This window comes from Falco cherrug, chromosome 10, assembly GCF_023634085.1.
Source record: "Falco cherrug isolate bFalChe1 chromosome 10, bFalChe1.pri, whole genome shotgun sequence".
NCBI lineage: Eukaryota > Metazoa > Chordata > Aves > Falconiformes > Falconidae > Falco > Falco cherrug.
Genome location: NC_073706.1, coordinates 14,764,018 through 14,782,712, shown reverse-complemented (window position 1 = coordinate 14,782,712; position 18,695 = coordinate 14,764,018). Strand labels below are relative to the sequence as shown.

Genomic DNA, 18,695 nt, shown 5'->3' with positions numbered 1-18,695 from the left:
AAACTTTATTAATAAGTGTTTCTGTATCAATAAATTCAGTAAAGACTTTTTAGCCTTCTTAACACGGCTTCGCATCATGTTGTGATTACAATACTTTGTAGATAAGTACTTATTTCCATAATTGATGGTTAAGACACTAGAACACTAGAAAAAGCAGTTAATGTGATGCAGGTGCATAGTTTTTGATGAACTCTTCCAGACATAATCTCTAAAAAGAAACCTGCCCAGCTGATTTCTTTATGTAATGGAGTTGTGCAAGATGTGTTTTGGAATTAGCATACACAGACCTGGTCTAGGTTCAGTATATCAGAACGGTTAAAGAGTGAATTGACTTACCTGGCTGTTAGAGCTGTGGCCAACAGGTATTGAGAGGTCATTCAGTCTGCTTCTGTACTTCAAGGAATTGCCTAAATGAAACATGTCAGGAGTTAGTTTAATGCATTCTGAGCTGCAAGTCCCCTCCTGTCTCCTGTGCTCTGTTTCAGTGCTTAATTAATGCAAATTTTTAAGAGCTGGTGTTCATGGCTTCCATTTCAGTATTATTGAGAATAATATTTTGGCATCAGCTGTAGTAGGAAACTGATCACCATAGCAAATACAGCTGTTGCTAATTAAATGTATCTGTTAACCTTTATTCCGCAGGATAATTATTGTATAGTATGTTTCTTCCTGTCATCTGTCTGTATGATAGATGTCCTTTTACCGACTATACATAACATGAGACTAGTTCAGCGTTCATGTTTTCCTTCACACGATGTTAAATGAAAAAAAAATTCTTTTCTGCTTTAGAAAGCTATGGATGTGTCATACAAATGGTATCAAGTAAATTAAATTTGTCAGATAATGTTTGTTCACTTAATAGTAAAACATACATCACAGTTCTTGGGAAGTAGTGATGAGCTCCTCAGGGGACCTACTCCAATGAAATCTTTCTACTGGGGTGAAGTAATAGTTCAAAACAAAGAAGGGTGGGAGAAAAGAACAATCCACACCTGAAAAACAAACCCAGACTTCCTTGCATTCTACTGGTGTGAAAAGTCTTGTCTAGCAGAGGCTGGAAATGCTTAAGCACGGAAAACAAGTGTTAACTTTCATTCCTGTTGCTTAGGAGTTAACTTTTGGTTCTTGCTCAGAGCTGCACATATTTTTGTTTTAACAATTTGTCATGTTCATGGAAAATAAGAGAAATTAATGCAAGAGTAAGGGAACTGTAATTGCTAGCGTTTCATAACATCTCACAAGCGTTGCGCTTCTGGTGAAGGAGAGATAACGAGGGTTCAAGTGAAGATCTGTTTCTAAGTAAGTGTATGGGTTGCAGAACTTGCCTTTTTGTGCTCAGGTTATTCCCTGTGGTGTGGCCACTGTTAAACCTGCTGACTTGGCTAAAGATCCTGTTCCTACCTGCAACAGGAAAATACCCATGAATCCTTCCAGAAGCTGCCACCCACCGCACAGCCAGGTACTGAAACAAGATTCCAGAGGCAGTATGTACAGAAACATGACTGATGCCTCTCCCAGCTGTCCTTTTAGCAATATAAATAAACCTGGAAGGGATAAATAAACCTGGAAGGATTTGGTGTTGGTTTTTTTCCCCTCAGATGTTGGTTTCAGGCTTGGAGTTTATGCACTGATGTAATTGGAGGCAGAAGGCAAAGGCTTTGTATTTGTGAAGCGGGAAGATGCTGACGAGTTTCCTAAATACTGAAGCATGGTTTGAAGAGAGCGTTTTTGTTTATTTTCCTAGAAATGCTGCTTTACAGTGCAGTCTCTAAGTAGCTGTGTTGCCCTGTCCTAACAGAGTTCAGTGTGTTTTGGAAAGAGCTCATACGGGGAGCAATCAGGCTGGAAGAAAATAGGGCGTAACTCTTGAAGACTTTAACAAAAGGTGCGTTGTTCTTTGTGAAGGAGGCGCTTCTATCGCACTTCCCAAAGCTGTCACTACTGGAATGTGCTCTCCGCCGGCGCTTTTTGAAGGCTGAAGCGGACCGTTGAAGCTCTTGCAACCTGTTTTTGTAAGGAAGGGCTGGGAGGCCACTAGAGGATGCTCTGCTCAAACCCATGAGCTGGGTCCACGTGGGGAGCTGAGCCTCCTTGCCTTTCCAAGGGCTGTCAGGGCAAACGAACAGCAGATTGCCTGAGGACTGGATGCAGAAAACGTGCAGTATAATGTGTTTTTATAACTGGGGGAAAAAAATAAAGCTTGAACAATGTATTTAATATATTTATAATATATATTCTATCTTATAATTTGTAAATAAAACCCCAAAACTCCCCAAATGTTCAAGTGACAAAGAATCTGAAGGGAGAAGAGAACCAGGGAGGTTTAAATGTAATGTCACTCTTGTTAAGTACTGTTTTGTCACATAAATTATACCGTAGTTTCCAGTATAAAGCAGAGGTACAGGCTGATGGTAAACTTTTGTTTGATCTTCCAGGTAGTGCAGAATGGTGTCATGTTTGAAATTCCTAAACTGTCTTTATATCCTGATGAGCATTAATGCCTCTCTCATGCTAAACCCACACATTCAGGATCTTGTGTAGTAGTAACTTAAAACCTGAAGACAATCTTTTTTCACTCTAAGCTTCTTTATAACAGTAAAAGGTGATTAATTCAACTGGAAGCAAGTCCTTCCTTTTGCATCTTAATTTTATCATTCAATGGGAGAAACAAGCTGAGGTCTGTATTTCCTACAGTTCAGACTCAGTTGAGTTCATTGTTTCTTTCCCTCCTCACCCCTCAATTGCCTAATTTCTTCAAAATCCTGACATTTTTCCAAATGACATCTTTGTAGAAAGAAATTAGGCTGGCTAAAAAGTCTTTGAAATTGATCAGCCTTTGCAAATCTTTGCAAAAGGAACTTTACAGAATGCATACCGTCAAGGTTTTTGGTGTGGTTTTTTTTTTTTTTTCTCGTTTATTTGCAGGTTATTTATCTCTGTTGAGTGATTTTAAAAGGGAGATTACTATCTGTAGCATTCCATGCTCCTGTCAATGATTAGAAATGTATTTTTGCTGGATCTTGTAACTACATGTAATAAGAGACAGCCTTTATCCTGAAAGTCTTACTGCTTGATACATTTGACAGGCTGTTAGATAACATGCTGTCCTTAGTTTGCAGGGAGCAGCATGCTAAGGCAAAAATTTTGACATAAAAAACTTGACCCTGGGCCATCTGCGTCCTAGCTCAGCCCTGGAAGCACAGGGTCATTTTTCAGTCACTGTCCTTGAAGGTGCATTCTGCATGCTTTCAGCTAAATGCCTGAGGAGAGGGTGAGGAGTTAACTTGCTGTTCCAAATAAGAAACAAGGCAAAAATAAATCAAAATTAAGAGTTTGTATTTCAGCACCACAATTAAAGAGGGGTGGGAACAGTCTGATCTTCAATGATGTACATAATGGCAGAGAGGGTGGGCGGTTGGACTGTCAAACTGCCTTAATTTAATTGCAAACACATGCTGATGAGTCCCCTCCTCCTGGACCTCAGGGCTGGGAAACTTTTTTTGTCAGCTCCCTGCAGTTCAGAATTGAGGCAAATACACTCCAGCAAACACCATGCTGATCAAATCTTCAGCTCTTCGAGGCTTTTTGTGTTTTCTCCTCTTGCCTAGTTTCTCCTGCTCCTGTCCTAGTCGCTGCCTGTGCTTCAGGACTACAGTAAGATGCATGCATCTGATGTTGGAAACCATCCCTGATATCCCACCCCAGACAAACATACTGTGAGTAACCATTTCATTTTACTGCCTTTCTTACCTGCTTGGTCTTTAGAAAGAAGGAAAAAGAAAAAAACAGGCAGTGCCAAAAGCATGCTTTTTGTCCTTTTTTTTTTTTTTTTTTTTTTTTTTCCTGCGGAATTGTCTGTATCATACACTGTTTCATGTTTTTAAAACATGAAACAGAAACTGCTTCCTTTGGCATCAGTTAATTGTTAACGGGACCATCGAGGGAATTGAAAAATTTCGTGAGTGTAATGTCAGGGCAATCACTGGAAGGCAATTTTGGAGAACCAAAGGTCACAAATGTTAAACTGAGCTTATGGAAAGGTACACAGTTTATATTTGAGCAGGCTTTGTATATGGGTGTAGGGGAGAGAGGGGAAACACAGCGGTTCAGGCTTTTGCCTCTACAGTAACAAACACTCTTCTAATGCATACAACATCATTTCTTTCCTAAACTTCAAGTACTGGTTTTCCAGTTTCTATCTGAACCATACAAACCAAACCTAAGGCTTATTTGGAAAGCAACAATTGTAGTAACTCACAGATTCCTTGGGAAATAAAGTACCTGTTGGGGAGGGAGCTGCTGGCTGAGTCCATTTGAACAGAAAAGGTGGAGGAAAAGGGCATGTAATGCCTGGGGACTCCAAGAGCACTTCCCTGTGATTCTAAACTAATCCTAAACTTAAAGGTGGCTTTAAGATGCAGTGGCATGTGACAAAGTACTTCCCTTTGTGCTACTGTTAGCTGATGCCTTGGTTTGGAAGATCTTTATTGTAAATAGTTGAAAAGACTTTTCAAAAATTTATCTTTCTATTCATCCTCTTTTTAACTGCGCTGATTGTAAAACCTTTTCAACAGTACTTTGAGAAGCTTTCTTCTGTGCCTGTAACAAACAAAATTTGGTCTCAGCCAGAGCGGCTATACCAGCATTTCTCCTGTAAACACCTCACAAATACCGCTAATGAACATGATGTGGGCAGAATGCCGGCATTTTAATTGCTGCCATGCAGATCTGCTTTGGCGGATGGAAACCACAGAGGTTCTAGCATTAGTGGCACATAGGGAAATGTCTACACTTGCTGCAGCTCCCAGAGCTGCGCTGTTGGGGAAACTGACTGCAGCTGGGCTGCTTGGGAGTCACCCTGATGGGGGGCAGACCCAAATCTGGACTTGCTCGCTCCTAGGCTAGTGATGGAGGGGTTATTCTGTGGTATGAAACTAGTCGGTACTGTGTGGTTTGTTGCAAACTGTCTGGGTAGTAGTTATCTGCTCTTGCAGCAACTTGCAGAGTCTGACTCTCCAAATTGTCACCAAGCTTTCTTCCCCCTCGTTCCTCTGCATCTTGAGATAGTAAAATATTTTAAATACCCTTACACTGTTTGATTTTAGTAAAGTAACTTGTTTATCCTTGTTTAAGCATGGATTTTTTTTTTTATTGTGGGAAAAGTTTGTTTCGTTGGCTGAACTGAGATATCTCTGAGCTCAGTAAAGCTTAATTTCTGTTCTGTTTGAAATGAGACAGCATTTGCTGTCAAACTGGATAGCCCAAGTAACTTTCTGGTAGAGATTCTCTGAGTGCAGAGGGAGGGAAATTTACTGTGGTCATCAGCTTTTTTTCAGTACTGGAATGATGTATTTCCAAATGCCCTCTGGCAACAGCACGCTTTGTTCTCTGTGCTGCCGGGGGCAAAACCAAACTCTGGTCCATGGCTTGTCCTTACAGCTTTAGTAAAATTCCAGGTAGTATCTTGCTGTAATGTAGATGGCATTGAGTTGTCTGTAAAACTCCGTCTAGAAAGGTGACCAGATTTCCAGTGCAGTGTGTACAGCCACCCTAGTTCCCCTTTCCTCTAGTTTATATGTGCGCTGCTTGTAAATGGTCTGTGTTTTACCCACTTAACCATTTGGAAAGCTGGTTAATTTAGCTTAACATGATAGTCACAACCTTGAATGGGAAAGTAGATTTTTAATCATTAACTAAATTGTATAGGTGTGAGATATAAAAGTAGTAACATCCCCAAGTGAAATGACTGTCTTTACAGACCAGTATTTAAGGATATTTATCTGGTTTATTCTCTTTTAATGCTGTTCTGCATAATTGTAAGCAAAACCCCTAGTGATGAGCAGAGATCCTCATAGATATAAGACATATGAGCCTGGTAAGTGTTCTCAGTTGGCAGATTGTATGCCTTTCTCTGGTGTGTGGCAAGTAAAAATCCTGACTTTCTAGCTATGCTGAAGATCTAATGTATGCAAATGATTTGCCAGCTAGCATCCCATTGTATCTATTATAAATAGCATTTGAATAATTAAACTTTTTTTAATTGTGAAAGATCAAAGAATGCTTCTTAACCAAGTCCCTGACTACTCCAGCTTTTTGGTATGTTAATCTTTCTCCTGGGAGGACTGTTGTGTCAGAGCGAACATTCAGAATTATAGCAAGAATAGTCTTGATCGTGGAGTTATTCTGAGTAGAAATGTGGGATTGTGATATTTTCCACGTTTGCCCTTTGGTATGAATAGGACCGAGTCTGTGACTGCAGATACAAACACCGATCCCGGGCTCCAGCTCAGTTCCCTCGCAGAACAGCTGCAGTTTCCAGATGGAGTTTGCTTTGAAGTTAGGAGTTGGGGACTTTCTGACCTCCATGACTCTGTGCCACCCTCTCTTGAACAATCCTTGAAGATCAGGGAAGTCTTCTAGCCGGCACACGCTGTGCTTCAACAAGCCCTGCTGGCAGATGGCCCCCGCGGGGCTGTAGCCAGCTGGCGCAACTTAGAGCAGCCCAGAGCCTTCTCCGAGTGATGCTGGGATTGGCATGGAACCAGTTCCAGGATTGATGAGCTGTTACTGGCTCCTTTTTGGTCACCATTTCCCGCCTCCCTTCCCAGTCCCAGCTGGGTACAGCTGAGGATCTGGCCCAATGTCTGGTTTTAGCAATAGACTGTTTATCTTTGGTAACAAAAGTCTGTTCATTTTATCCTGAGCAGAGAATAGGATGGCAGGAATGACTACACGTGTACAGATAAGTAAGTATAAAAATTCATGGTGTATAACTGCAAACGTATTTTGGCTGTTGTCTGTTCAACTGGAACATGATTATCCAGATGTGATCTGCTGGTTACTGCTGGGATTCAAGCAGTTCTTTTAGCCAGCAGCCCAAAGAAGGGAACAGCTGTGAAACATACATTCAGAAAATTTCAATAGGTCTTTAACCTTCTAAGTCATTTGTTCTACAGTGTGACATTTAAAACAATAAACTTTGAAACGTGTGGGCATAAGTAGAAGAAATCCATGGAAAGAAGTTCCCCTCTGGCTGGCAGCTAATGGATTGCAATCCAATTATCCATGGGTTATTCTCCTTTCTGCATTATGCATCACACATAATGAATGAGTACTTCTAGAGAAACATAGCTGAGGGCACAAGCAAAGACGCCGCAGTATCTGGGATCTGAACGCATCGCTGGCATGAACTGAAGGTGACCCAGTTGTTCACAGACCTGGTTGCTAATTGGGCAGTGTAAGCACGCCAGCTTGACGAGTTTTGTTTCCCTTCATTGTTGTGCTGCTTGTTTGGTGGCCACTCTTCTTCCTCCTGCAGGTCATGATGCTGCAGTAGGGAAGGCTGGAGTAGGACAGGGTGTAGTGCTCTTAGTCTATCTTAAGAAACAGTTTTGAGAAGGAATTTTATACATTTGTTGAGGAAGGGTTTACTGAGCAAAAGAGTTCTTGGAAATCCTGCTCCCTTTGTGATCTCTGTCGTGTGCTTTGGGTTGAAGAATGGATTACTCATTTCCTCTGTGTGTGATAGTCTTATAGGCAGCCATTAAACGCACACCCACGCATTCTGGATGGGCCAGGTGGGATCTCTTTCGGACTTCTTCCACTGTACTATTTAATCCTTGTTAAACCTTTCAGAGGTGACCAAAGTCTTCTGTATGTTCTGTTTATAGAATTCCCTTCATTGGAAGGAAAATGGGGAGGGTGAGGGTATTTAAAACATATTTTCCTTCCAGAAACATTCCAGCATCTTTTGATGAAAGCATCCGAATGCTTGTGATGGTGGCCTGCCTTCACTGAACTTCACGGTGCTTCGTCATCTGGTTCCCACTTGAGTATTTGCATTTTCATTGACCTCACCACATCCTTCTCCCCGTAGGTATACCAGGATTTTTTCCTGTGCCCTTTAAGGAGAAGTCAGTGTTCTTTGGTGAAATAATGTGTGTGTAACCTGGGTAAAGACTTAAATGGCCATGCTCTTAAAAAAGCTGACTCCTATGCTACACGAGACTGCATATTAAACAAAACCCTGGTGGTTCATTTAAGCTGGCAAGGTGCTACTGCTGCTTGGAGTCATCTTTACACTCAGAAATTTTCTTTTACTCCCTCTGGATCAGGGTCAGAACACACTTCAGGAGGAGGGAAAGTTGTCCTCATCTGATGTGGATGATATCTTGAATAGAAGGTGCAAAGGAGATATGCATTAGGTTAAGAGACTCCTGCTCCTTGCTGACATGAATGCCCAAGAATAGACATAGCTGGTTTGATTAGGGTCAGACCCTCATCTTCATACCCACTGCTAATACAGAATAGCTCAAATTATTTAAGATTGGTGAGTTCAATGGTTTTCTGTGTGTTCTGCCTGCTTGAATGTGTCCAGGGCAAGTTGTGCAGATGTGGCAGCTGATGAACTGATTCCACAGGGGATGAAGCATCAGCGGACCCCTCCTGCCTTCAGGGCCAGGCTCTGAAATGCAGCGTTGATGCCAGTTTACATGCACAGAAAAGGTGGGATCAAACCAGCTCGGGATGCTGACTGCTGAATTGCTATCAAGTTCTTGCCCTAGCTGATGCCGAGGGAGCTCTTTTGAAAACCTGACTCCTGTTTGTGGGAGCTGAAATCTTAAAAAGCTAGTTTCAGGAATGCCTGTGGTAATTTCTTAATTAAAATCTAGCGTGCTCATCCCTAAAACTTCAAAATGTAAGCACTGTGGCAGTGCAACAGAGAACAAGGTCCTGTTCAGCAGCACGAGGGTTTCTGCATCTGCTCACTCTTCAGTGTTTCAACTGTTGTTGTGTAATCTCGTTTACTAGCATTTCCATGCTGAGCATGTTTTCCTTCCTGTTCACTCCTTGAACAGTCAAATCTCGATGTCTTAAGCTGGTACACCCCAGAGCAGCCAGGGCTTGGGAGAGGCCCCAGCCCTGAGCCTCGCTGCACTCGCCTCATCTGTCTAGCAGAGATGGCAATGCTCAGCTGCCCATGTGGGGATTCGGAGATGAAGGCTGTCATTTATTAAAGCCATTTGTGGGGGCTCGTGTGTGAGAGGGACATTCCTGAGTTGGGGAGCCGATGACAGTGAGTCTGGAAGGCTTCATTTCCATCTCAGCAAGGCTGTTTTCCCTTGCCAGGACCGAGCTGTTTGGCAGGAGTGGGGAACCTGCAGAGCTGACTCCGATGTTCTGCGGATAAGTAAGAGAAATGATCGTCTTTCTGATAAATGTTCTGGCTTTTCTTATATATGGGAAACTTGACTGAGAAATTGTGGCTAGGATGTCTTTCACATCCTCCCCCAAGAAACGCTGGAAGGAACCTCGATGTTTTATCTCTGTAAAACCACCTCTCTGTGTCTTTGTTGACAATGATCGGGTAGCTGCCACTTACTCAACCGGTTCTGGGTGAAACGGTCCAGAACTGTCAGCATCATTGCTGTGCACAGGGTTTTGAACACAAAAGATGCTTCAATGAAACAAACCCAGTAATTTCCATGGAACTGCAGTAAAATACCTCTTGTAGCTAATTATCTGCTTAGTTAACGTAGTAATACATGATTCTCTGAAAGCTTAAATAGATTAAAGAGAAGTGGAGGTTTCTTGTAAAAGCTGTTGATTGCTTTATATGTTAATTGCCGATAATTATTTAACACAGTGCTTTCAGGAACAATTGTTCTGGTAACAGCTGAGAGGATCAGAAAGATTCAAGTGTCATGCTGTAAAGACCAGTTTCCCCACCCATTTGCAAACTCTGGCGTTCTTGGTAAGCCTTTGCAATGGGGTGAGGAGTTCCCAGGTTCGAAAACGGTGAGTTATTTCAATAGCAGATCCTAGATTATCCACGTATTCCAGCCCAGTTGCCTGTCAGAGCTATGGTGTTTTGGCACGAGGGTTTGGTATGTTGTATTGAGCCGGTCGAGCTGGTATCGTCCGGAGGGAAATCGGTATTGCAGGATGCAGGACAGCTGCTGTCCCGGGCCTCCGGCATGCACTGCGTGTGGCAAGGTAGAAGAGGATCTGAAACCCTTTATCAGCAGCTATCCCCTTTGTTCCTTGTGGAGAGGTATCTCGTAATCCCAGAGTGCCAGCCTTGAAAACTGGGGGGGGGGGGGGGAGTTAAATCAGAAGATTCCCCCCACCCATCACCCACCCCCTCCCATATTGCAAATTCCAAAGTGGAAAGAAGCAGGCGGGAGTGAGGGAGCCCAGCTGCTGGTGCACGCAGCAGCTGGAACGGGCTGGCATGGGAGAGCCTGTGTGGTGGGTCCTCGTAAAAAGCACACTTGGTGAAAAGAAACATAAGGTTTCCAAAGTGCCCTGGGAATAGAGAGAAACGAGCGTTTCGGTGTCAGAAGGGACAGACTCCGTAGGGAATGTTCTCAAACGCATGCGAGCCAGGCATTTCCCGGTGCAGCCTTCCATGGCATTCACTGCCAGCTCAGCTTTAGGCCAAGGCAAGGGCTGGAGAAACACCACCACGGGTGAGGTAAGGAGGAACATGTGCGTTCCTCTGTGTCTCCAGGAGCTTTCTCTGCTGTTTAGGGACATCCACACTAGTTTTTTACTGTCTTAGGTACAGGGAGCAGAATAGTCTGGTCCATCCTTATGCCTCCAGGGCAAGATCCACCTACCTAAACCATACGTAGCTAATGTCTGTCTCACCTGCAGTCCACCTGAGTATTTTATTAGCCTTGCTATTTATTTTTTTTTAAATCTAAATCTTCAGTTTTAGCCGGTGACTTTTTGCCCTTTTCTATTTTTAGCAATGTTCTGACATATTTATGGTATCTATTGCTAAAGAAGCCATTTCAGTTCTTTTCATTGTCATGTTTTCTGGTCTTCAGATCATTCCCATTACTTTCCTCTGGATTCTGTCCAGTTAATTCACATTATTTCTTGAAATGAAGTGCTCAGAGTAGACATGCACTCTTTCAGTTCCCTGTTTCGTGTGTGGGGAAAACTGTTGCCTTTGTGTGATGGAAAGCAAACTGGGGGGTGAGTTTCCCAAAGAAGCGCAAGACAGCTGGGTCTGGAGAATCATTTGAAGGTCTTACCTGGAACAGAAAACAGAGGAAATATGAAGATATTTCAGTAAAATCATAAGGTTTATTATATGCTCCTTGGCAGTGGTGTAGGGGAAAAGTTCCTGCATGAAACCAGATCCCCATTGCTCACCCAGCAGTGGGAACTATCAGGAGGCATCTCTCCATCCATGTGCTTCTCGGCAGCAGGAGCGCTACTGAGAGATGCTCCAGCCAAGTGACAGCCCTGAGACACCTCGGCTAGTGACACAGGGTGGCTCCTGCTAGGTTCTGTGGCCCAGCTTTGCTTTACTGCTCTCACAGGTGAGGAGACCCACCACCGCCTAGCAGGTCAGGCTTGCTTAGGGAGCTTGCGACCAGGCGCAAACTTCCACGGTACCATTTCCAGGGAATTGTTTTTGGCAAGTGACCGGTAGTGAAAACAACCCCGGGAGCAGAGGAGCTTATGTGTTATTTTTCTGGAGTTTCAGAAGTGTTTTCAGTCACCTGTGGTTCTGGCTTCTGCTTTTTGTTTCAGCTGTGGAAGCCACACTCTTATGTGTCAATGCTGCAGTGTGAAGGATTGCACTTGTCTTTCTTCATCGAAATAGTGTGATTTTTTTTTATTTTTTTTCTCCCCCCCCCCCCCCCCCCCCCCGCACCTGCAACCTGTGACCCAAAGTGGTATTTTACTCTTCATACTCTTCACTGCCTGCTTCCTGCTGCCTTCCGTGAGCATCAACAGTTTCAGCCCTGACCCCTGTGTATTTCTTCCATTTATTTGTTATGTTCCCTATTACCTGTAGCCAGCTGCCTGGACTAATTACACAGCTTTTTACAGCCCCCTTGGGGCACGCAGAGTTTGTGTCTGTGCGCTACAGTGTATAAATCAAGTGTGTGTTTCTTCACCTTTTTTCATGGTCTAGTCTCTCCTCATTTCTTTTTAATAAAGCCGTGGAGAATAGTCAGCCTGTCGTGCTATCAGCTTTGCCAATGTTTTAATTGTGTTTGGCTTTATGGTGTCAGCCATCGCCTTGAAAAATCCGTACAAATATCCTCAAATTCACATCATCAGGGCAGAGGGATGTGTAACACCTTCCAACAAGAAGAGCAAGAAACGTGCGTTTGAAGCAACACAAGTAAAGCCAAACACACCAGAAAATGTCAGAGGTAAAGTTACTGTTAAAAACTGCGATTCCAAGTAGTGCTCCTTCGGGACTGCAGTTTGCAGTGGAGAAATGGTGCTTGTAAATTACAATTCCAACACTTTTTTCTGAAATACTGAAGCCGTTCTCCTTCCTTCCCTCTAACTCTTCTCTGTGGGATACGTACCACTAAGAAAGGGGAGAGACCTCTCCCTACTTCAGTCTTCTCATTCCTTTGTTCAAAGTTGAAAAGTTACAGAAGGGAGAAAACAGCAGAGAAGACAACTCCCGCTGGCATGTGTTCTGTCGCGTTCAGCGCTAGCAAAGGGGTAACAAGGCAGAGATTTAATTAATAATTTCAGTGTAACCTAAGTAAAAATGCCGCACATTTTCTGCCTAAACAGTAAGGGAATTTAGTTGGTATTTTTAAATATAAAATAACTAGTTTTGCAAACTGCTAAGCTGAAGAAACATTACACCTTAAAATAAAATCAGCTTTACTTACTGTCTATCCTTTTCTCGAGTACTTGCTCAAAGATGTTTCAGCCCCCTTGGATACTCGCTGGCAGTTTGGGTTTACAGCTACCTGCAGTGGTTGCACCTCTTTCTCATCTCGATTTTATAAAGGCCACGATTCTTGTTGATGCCTGTTCTAAAAATAAGGGTTGAACTTGTAACTATTGGTAGGATTCTTGTTTAAAACTCTGCCTCCAAATGCTCTGTAACTTACCACCAGAATGACAGGTAGTTCAGCATGTTCATGTGTTTTCCCTCTTCAAGCAAATGCCCGTAAAAGGCTGCCTTAAACCAAGAAATAGCTGTCTGTTCTCTAAATGTGATAGATCAGGCACCGCAGGAGGAGAAAAGTCAACTTGTGGTTTGGATAGAAACTAGCAGCTAAAAACATTTGTCAGTCCTCTGCGATTTGTTATAATACACTGGACCATGCAAAGTGCCAAATCAATGTACATTCCCTATGGAAGGGTTTCTACTTGGTTAACCAGGTTAAACCACTTAGCTCTTATTTTATTATCTCATTAGCAATCAAAACCCCATGTTTTAGGGTTCCAAGTTGATGTAGTTACATGGGCAGCTCTTGAAATTTGCCAGAATCCCCTGGACTCTACTAATTCTAATTGAAGTTGGCACAAATTTGAAATGCCGGCAGCGATAAGCTGTTCTGAGTCTTGGAGCATTGCAAAGCAGAATGTGAAATGCTTATTATATGAGGTTATTTGATCAGATTTAACCATTTTAGGGTAATTTAGGAAAAAAAAAATTGCCAGGGAGCTAAAAAATGGGTCCACGTGTTGATGTGCATTCCTCTACAAATCTGTGTAAGATGCAAGTGTAATTGCGTCTGAACTTGGGGTGCTGAGCTGCAGACTTTGTCTGGTGTTCGTGGAGAAGATCAGTTGGGTCCTTTCAGTCTTCGGTTTTCTATGAAATTTGTAAATGTAGGCTTGTCCTGGCTGCTGGCTGACTTTGCAGACAAGACTAGACCCCAGCCACCATCCCCACTCCTTCGCTCCTTTCCCTGGCCATTGTCTCCATTTCTCCAGTTCCTGTAGGCCTGGTACGATAGCCTCTCCCACCAGCCCTCCTCCCTGCCTCCCATGGACGATGCTGATCGCTAATGGCTTGTTTATATCATGAGCACAATGATTGTATCTTTTTCTGCTTTTAGAGATTTACGCTTCAACCACATCAAGGAGGTACAACCTGGAGCCTTCAGAAGACTGAAGAACCTCAACACGCTGTAAGTTCCACTCCTGCAGTGAAGATATCCATTTATTGCTTGTGTTGGTGCTATCCCCTATAATGCCTTAAAGATGGTCTTGATCTTTCCGTTATCTCAGCCAAGTTGTGCGTATCCAGCTAAAACTTTAAAATTCTCTCTGTTCTACCTTTTTGTGTTTATTACCTTTTTTAATTAAATGTGCCATTTAATAACTTTCATTTTTCACAATTAACCCATCCTTTTAAAACAACATTTTAAATCCTGATGCGTGCTCTACTGACTGAGGATGTTTGAGCAGGTACAGCCTTACGAGTAGCCCATAAAAAGAGTTCTGGCCTGGGGTCAAGGCAGTGGAGGGATGCATTGAAAGTTTCTTCCTTTCCATGGCCGCCTCAAATGCAAGCACCACTTCAGTTGCTCTGCATGAGTTTGACTGAGGTGAGAGTGCATCCTTCCTAATGCCATCTTCTCCCTATGCCTTGCCCTAGAATAAATGCCTACACCTACCCTGCTGCAGGTAAGAGTGGGAGTAGAAAGCAATTCCTTCAGTTTTGCACGCCAGCCGGAGCAGGCACGCTCCGATATACTACTTGTTTGTTGTATGGTACACTACTCTGCTAACAAGTTTCTGACTCTGCCCTAAGGAAACAGCGGGAGCCTTTGCTGCTTCTTGCCGTGGTAAGGCTGCGGGGTTGACGATAGATATGAGAACGTCTGTACTGTGTAGCCAAGAAGTTGAAAACAAACCAGCTCCCAAATCAGAACCAGAAGCAGTGTCAGCACAGCGCTGTGCTGGGTGTAATTGGCCTGTCGAGACTCAGATGTGATTATTCGATCTGTAACATGGCGCTAACAGCTATAAGATCTCCCGGTCCAAGCTCGAATCCCTCTCTGAGGCAAGCCAGCTAGCTTGGGAACCCCCACGGCTGGACAGACATGCATGTTTCTTGGGTTTGTATGTTCAGGGTCCCAAATGGCAAGAGAAAGTCCAGATTGTTGTTTTTTTTCTGTCTGACCTTGAAAGATCTGTAGTTGCTGATTCTGTAAAGGTGGCAGTGCTGAAAGGAGGCAGGCCTGGGCAATGAGGTGGGCAGTCCGTTTCAAGAAGTTGTAGGAAGAGTGGGAATACAGCAAGACTTTATTTTTTTTTTATTATTTACTACATTAATTTTTTAAAAATCAACATTTGCTAGAGATTATTCCACTATGTGTATGTGGGACTTACTGGCCAGGATGCTTCAGAGCACCCTGCCCATGGCCCAAGCCCCTGCTCCTAGGACAGGTAGTCCACTAGTAGACTGGTAGAAAACTTTATTACCAATGATGCTGTTCATCCAGAGCACAAGAGCAGCCCATATTAGTCTCTCCATCAGCACCACGTGCTGCTTAATTACCAAAAATAATAGAGAGAAAGGATACTTTGGATGCATTTCTGTCATTTGAGATAGGGTCAGATAGGGTGATGAATGTGACTAAAATATCTAGGGAGAAAATAGAGTCTGAGTCGGTGGGGTTCTACCTTATCACAAAGCTCTGCTGAGGCGTCTTGATCTGCAGATCCGCTCTTCCACCCCTGGAGCTCTCCTGAGTCGAGAAAACAAACGGTTCCAAATTATGTCATCTCTGTGTGATGCAGACAGATGTTTGGCAGGCAGCTCGGCAGGACCGCCAGGCGAGTTTCAGCTGAACCCTGGGGAAACTAGGGATGCTGGCAGGCCTTTGCTTGGAGAGAGCCTCCACCCAACCTGCAGAGCTTTGTAAGAGATCCCGGCTCCTGCCCTGCCAGAGCCTCGGCCGAGGCAGGTCCCCCACATATACAAGACTTCTGCTTCTGTCTTCCCGAGTCCTGCCACTCCGCTTAAAGCTCGATATAGACACGCAGCCTGGCTGAGGTGGAAAGAGCTGTCTCTGTTTATGCTCCGTGAATTTGTCCAATTCTTTTTTTTGCTTTCTCTCTCCACACCCTCCTGGACTTGGACCTCCAGGACAGCAACTCCACGAACAGATACTAAAGGGGATAGGCATGACCATGCCCCCCAAGATCCCTAATCCCATGATTGTGGATTCTGCGGTGTTAAGAGGAATATGTTTTGCACAGATGGTGAGCAGGCTCTCCTGCTTTCCCTAAACAGTGTCCTACAGCTATCGTCAGAGCTGGAATGTTGGACTAGGTGAAACACTGCTCTAACAAAATACTGTGTTTTTATATTTGAATTCTGAAAATCATATGGTTTTGCAAATGAAACCTTTCCATTTAGACAGTGTTTCGTATGCTTGGTTGTATTTCCTGGCCTGGCCAGCAAACTGGAAAAATCAGTTATTCTCACACTCGTAGTAGTTAACTCCCACGGATGAGGAGCTTGATAACTGAATGAGAGTATGTCAGACCTCGCACTTCCAAAGTAAATTTCTCTCCAGGAACTTCAGTTTATCCAATTCCCACATCAAAGCTGACGAGCTGAAGAATTTGCTGATGTTTCTTAGATGGTAAGCTTTTGCCTCAGGACTCATACAGGTCTTCAAGTGATAAAGAGAATAAATCCTTTAAAATCCCTGGGAGACTCACTGGGAAAGTTTGACCAGAATATTTGAAGTGAGAGATTTGGAGGATAGAGTAGCTCCGGTTCCACGTGCAGAGCTCTGAGCTTGCAGCTTCCTGCCATGGGACTTAAATAAAAGTTCCTTAAGCAAATAAATGCTTTTAAAAGAGCCTTTTCCTACAGTGCTTTGGCCTGGCAGAGGAAGGACAGCAGATTCTGGGGAAGCTTCTGTTCTGCATCTCCTTCTGGGCAGGGTGGCTGTACTGTATCCACGTTTGACAGTTTATAAACCACCCTGATAAGGAAACCTTTGTAGCCTGTGTTGGATGTGGGCAGATGGGCTGTGAGACTGGCAGGAGAGGAGCCTGCTGTGAATGTCCAGTGGGGCTTTGCAACATCTGAAACCTTCCCCTGGCTCTCCTCTCCTCTTGGAGATTTGAGAAATTACAGAGTGCTACTTTAAAAATAAAAGCAGGAGCCCTGTTTGTCTGTGGAAGAAGTACGGCTGTTATTTGTTTCTGGCTGGGGACTCCTGCTACAGCCGCACAGGTAAGAAACAATTACCTCAAATGCTGCACCGCCAGGAACTGGCTTGTTGGCTGTCTGTGACGTTGTGTGCATTGGAGAAGTCCTCTTGGGGTAAAGGTCTTGGAGTTGTACAGCTTCCTCATCCCATCTATTGCCTCTTCTCAGTTCCCGTGCAGGAGCTGGTGTCAGGATCTCCTTTGTGTATTTTTAAACTCTTAGTATGTCCCCTTGGTCAAAAAATAAACAGGGTAGCAGGGAGAGGGAGGCAAAAAACCTCTTGTATGCCATCCATAACATACCCACAGATCCTCAACAGCTGTTTCGCTTGCGTTTGCTGACACTAGCCACGCTGCTTGCCCAGCATTAGCTCACAGCAGGTGGTGACTGTGGCAGAGAGCAAACACAGTGCGAGCCCGTGGCGAGGCACAGCATCGCACTGCTTTCCAGCTTTTGCTCCTTTAGGTCATCTTTGGGCAGGGGTGGGTGATGACAGCCCTGCATGACTGTCCCCTTACGTGTTCCCCTGGAGGTCAGCACCCTGCCGTGTTGACCCAACTGGTCGATCGCTGTGATTTCAAACCAAGACCAGCAGAGCCAAATGGTTGCTGCTGCTTGGGTCTCTCCAGCATCACCTATAGAAATGTCCAACCCTGGGACCAAAGCAGTATTTCTTAACCTCCCCAGCATGTATTTTGTTCTGCCTGTGGCATGAGCATCCTAGAGAAGAGGGACTCTGTGGAGACCACATCGCGGTATGTACTTCTGCATGGGCCTTTGCCCTGTTGGTGGTGTTGCTCACATCATCTTTCTCTTTCTGCTTAGGTGAGGGTAAAAGACACTTCTGGTGAGCTCTGCAGCTCTCCATTATACACTGCTTGTGATGGGTTTCAGGGTGAATGACAGGAGCAGCATGGAGGCTCTGCCTGGAACCCTTTAGTAGCTCTTGAAAGAACATTTTCCTGCCAGCAAGGAGGGGATGCCGGAGCCTGCTTCAATCTCAGAATAAAAGTTTCTCCCTCAAATGTGGGAAATGGCTATTCCAGATCATTCTGTCAACAAGGGAGAATGCACGGCTGAACATTAAACTCACTTTTTCTCCCCCTTTAAATACACTATGTGACGATTTCTATTAATGGAGGGAGGAAAAAATAGCTGTTATGTCACGACAACTGTAGCATGTGGTTTATCAAACAAGAAGAGGAACGAGTACACAGTTTGAGTCTGAATTCTGTACTGTCACATCATTTAATACATTCTTCAAAGCAGAAAACGACTCATTTAATGCAACTTAAGCCTGTGCTTGGCAAGCCGGAGAGAGGGTGGGGAAGGAGAAGGGAGGGGCTGTCAGGACATAAAACCTAAAGGAAACTGAATGTAAAATGTTCTCTGATCTGGGCCAGATCTCATGGTGCTTGTATATCTTAAACCTCCCAGAAGAATTTTTCAGGAATAAAACCTGTATGATTGAGTCCACCTACTCATTTGGAGCCCGATTCACCAGCTGGCACGAAGGGGAATGCCACATCATTTTGCTAGGAAACAGACTGCTGATACTTTTAATTTAGCTCATTTTGCTACAGGGTATACTTAAGATATACATCGATAATGATCTTTCCAGCTTCTGTCTGCCAGAGCATTTATTCCCAGCAGATCTGGTTAGCAGTAGATCTTTAGTGTTAGCAGGAATTTGGGTCGTTTTGCCATTGATTGCAGCTGGGATCAATGTCAA

At 43.9% G+C, this 18,695-nt stretch overlaps 1 protein-coding gene across 3 annotated transcripts in view; it reads left to right on the top strand.

The window, feature by feature from the left end:
• Nucleotides 1-209: 209 nt before the first annotated feature.
• The window catches only part of LOC102056007 (peroxidasin homolog), a 47,681-nt gene continuing 29,195 nt past the window's right edge, over nt 210-18,695 (top strand). Inside the window, exons 1-3 of one of the 3 annotated variants that reach the window (XM_055721751.1) lie at nt 210-1,459; nt 3,609-3,716; nt 13,845-13,916. In XM_055721751.1, coding sequence (XP_055577726.1) covers nt 3,664-3,716; nt 13,845-13,916 — 125 coding nt within the window. In that variant the 5' untranslated portion in view covers nt 210-1,459; nt 3,609-3,663. Of the gene's footprint in view, nt 1,460-3,412; nt 3,717-13,844; nt 13,917-18,695 lie in introns of those variants that run through there. The other 2 variants (XM_055721750.1, XM_005445012.4) reach the window with 2 other exon arrangements.